The sequence below is a fragment of the Varanus komodoensis genome, unplaced genomic scaffold (genome assembly GCF_004798865.1).
Source record: "Varanus komodoensis strain SLA01 unplaced genomic scaffold, ASM479886v1 scaffold679, whole genome shotgun sequence".
Lineage (NCBI taxonomy): Eukaryota > Metazoa > Chordata > Lepidosauria > Squamata > Varanidae > Varanus > Varanus komodoensis.
Genome location: NW_025336320.1, coordinates 821 through 3,487, shown reverse-complemented (window position 1 = coordinate 3,487; position 2,667 = coordinate 821). Strand labels below are relative to the sequence as shown.

At 56.5% G+C, this 2,667-nt stretch overlaps 1 protein-coding gene across 1 annotated transcript in view; it reads left to right on the top strand.

Annotated features, from left to right (window-relative positions):
• The window catches only part of LOC123033821 (nascent polypeptide-associated complex subunit alpha, muscle-specific form-like), a gene marked incomplete at its 3' end in the record, with an annotated part of 5,238 nt that overhangs the window by 1,822 nt on the left and 749 nt on the right, over positions 1-2,667 (top strand). The window contains exons 2-3 of the mRNA XM_044450647.1: positions 390-506; positions 2,367-2,605. Coding sequence (XP_044306582.1) covers positions 390-506; positions 2,367-2,605 — 356 coding nt within the window. The remainder of the gene's footprint in view (positions 1-389; positions 507-2,366; positions 2,606-2,667) is intronic.

The following is a 2,667-nucleotide window of genomic DNA, read 5'->3' as shown; positions in this document are numbered from 1 at the left end:
GGGCTGTTTGGTGCGTGCTGGAATAACCCAATAGGGAGGAGGGGGGGCTGTTTGGTGCGAGGTGGAATGACCCAATAGAGGGGAAAGGGGGGGCTGCTCAGTGTGACCTGGAATGACCCAATAGAGGGGAAAGGGGGGGCTCCTCGGTGTGACCTGGAATGACACAAGAGAGGGGGATAGGGGGGGCTATTTGGTATGACCTGGGATGAACCAACAGAGGGGAAAGGGGGGGCTGTTTGGTATGACCTGGGATGACCCAACCGAGGGGAAAGGGGGCGCCGCTGCTCGGGGTGCCCAAAAGAGGGGGCGCCCCACAGACACCCCCCAACTCACCCCTCCCTCCGCCCCCCCAGACACCCCCCCGACTCACCCCTCTCCGCCCTCCCCAGGTGCTCAACGACACCTGGGTCTCCTTCCCCTCCTGGTCCGAGGACTCGACCTTCGTCAGCTCCAAGAAGACGGCCTACGAGGAGCAGCTGCACCGCTGCGAGGACGAGCGCTTCGAGGTGGGGCAAGGCTCCGGTCCTCATGGGGGTCGGGGGCGGGAGGGGGGCTCCCAGGGGGTTTGGGGACCCTTGGCCTGCAGCCCCCATGCAGACGGGGGGCAGAGCCAGGCTGATTTCCGCCTGGGCGTGGAGGGTGTCAAGCTGAAACTCCAAGTTTCTGGTCCTCATGGGGGTCGGGGGTGGGAGGGGGGCTTCTGGGGGGCAGGGGGCCCCCAAGGGCTTGGGGACCCCTGTGCTCGACCCCCATGCATGTGGGGGGCAGAGCCAGGCTGATCTCCGCCTGTGCATGGAGGGTGTCGCGCCGGAGCCAAGTTTCTGGTCCTCATGGGGGTCGGGGGTTAGCCTCTCAAGTTTCCGGCCCTCATGCTCCTCGCCACCTTGCGGAGGGAAGGAAAGGGCTAACCTAACCCGCTATATTGCAACATATACTTTATTATATTTCTATATTCCTATATATCCCAATGATATAATGCTCCCCCCCCGAGCCCCGGACTGCAAGCCTCTCAAGTTTCTAGTCCTCATGCTCCTCGCTGCCTTGCGGAGGAGAGGAAAGGGCTGACCTAACCCGCTATACTTCAACATATATATTATATTGCAACATACATTATACTTCTATTTTTCTATATATCCCAATGATATAATGCTCACCCCCCAAATCCTGGACTGCAGCCCTCCCAAGTTTCTGGTCCTCATGTTCCTGGCCACCTTGCAGCTCAGAGCAAAGGGCTCACCTAACCCGCTATATCACAACATACACTATATGATCCTTCTATATTCCTATACATCCCAATGATACAATGCTCCCCCCCCACCCGAGCCCCGGACTGCAAGCCTCTCAAGTTTCTAGTCCTCATGCTCCTCGCCGCCTTGCGGAGGGAAGGAAAGGGCTGACCTAACCCGCTATATTTCAACATATCCTATATGATCCTTCTATATTCCTCTATATCCCAATGATACAACGCTCCCCACCCCCCCCCAAGCCCCAGACTGTAAACCTCTCAAGTTTCTGGTCCTCATACTTCTGTGCAGCTTGGAGGAAAGGGCTCACCTACCCCACTATATTACAACATACATGATCCTTCTATATTCCTCTATATCCCAATGATACAACGCTCCCCCCCCCCCCCGAGCCCCAGACTGTAAACCTCCCAAGTTTCTAGTCCTCATGCGCCTGGCCACCTTGCAGCTCGGAGGAAAGGGCTAACCTAATCCTCTATATTACCACATATATTATATATTATATTGCCACATATTATACTTATATATTTCATTGCAACATATACTTCTATATTCCTATATATCCCAACAATATAACGCTCCCCCCCCCAAGCCCTGGACTGTAAACCTCTCAAGTTTCTAGTCCTCATGCTCCTGGCCACCTTGCAGCTCGGAGGAAAGGGCTAACATACCCCACTATATTACCACATATATGATCCTTCTATATTCCTCTATATCCCAATGATACAACACTCCCCCCCCCCCCCAACCCCTGGACTGCGAACCTCCCAAGTTTCTAGTCCTCATGCTCCTGGCCGCCTTGCAGCTTGGAGGAAAGGGCTAACCTAATCCTCTATATCACAACATATCCTATATGATCCTTCTATATTCCTCTGTATCCCAATGATACAACGCTCCCCCCGCCAAGCCATGGACTGTGAACTTCTCAAGTTTCTAGTCCTCCTGGCCACCTTGCAGCTCAGAGGAAAGGGCTAACCTACCCCACTATATTACAACATATATTATCCTTCTATATTCCTCTATATCCCAGTAATATAACACTCCCCCCCCCCCCTAGCCCCTGGGGAAACCCCCCAGGTTTCTGGTCCTCATGCTCCCGCTCTCGCCCCCCTTTCCCGGCAGCTGGACGTGGTGCTGGAGACCAACCTGGCCACCATCCGGGTGCTGGAGAGCGTGCAGAAGAAGCTGAGCCGCATGGGCCCCGAGGAGCAGGAGCGCTTCCGGCTGGACGACTGCCTGGGGGGCACCTCCGAGGTCATCCAGCGGCGGGCCGTGCACCGCATCTACGGCGACAAGGCGCCCGAGGTGCTGGAGAGCCTCAAGCGCAGCCCGCTCTCGGCCCTGCCGGTGGTGCTGAAGAGGTGGGGAGAGGGGAGGGGGGGGAGGGGGGAGGGAGGGATGCCCCCCTGGAGGGGACCCGGAG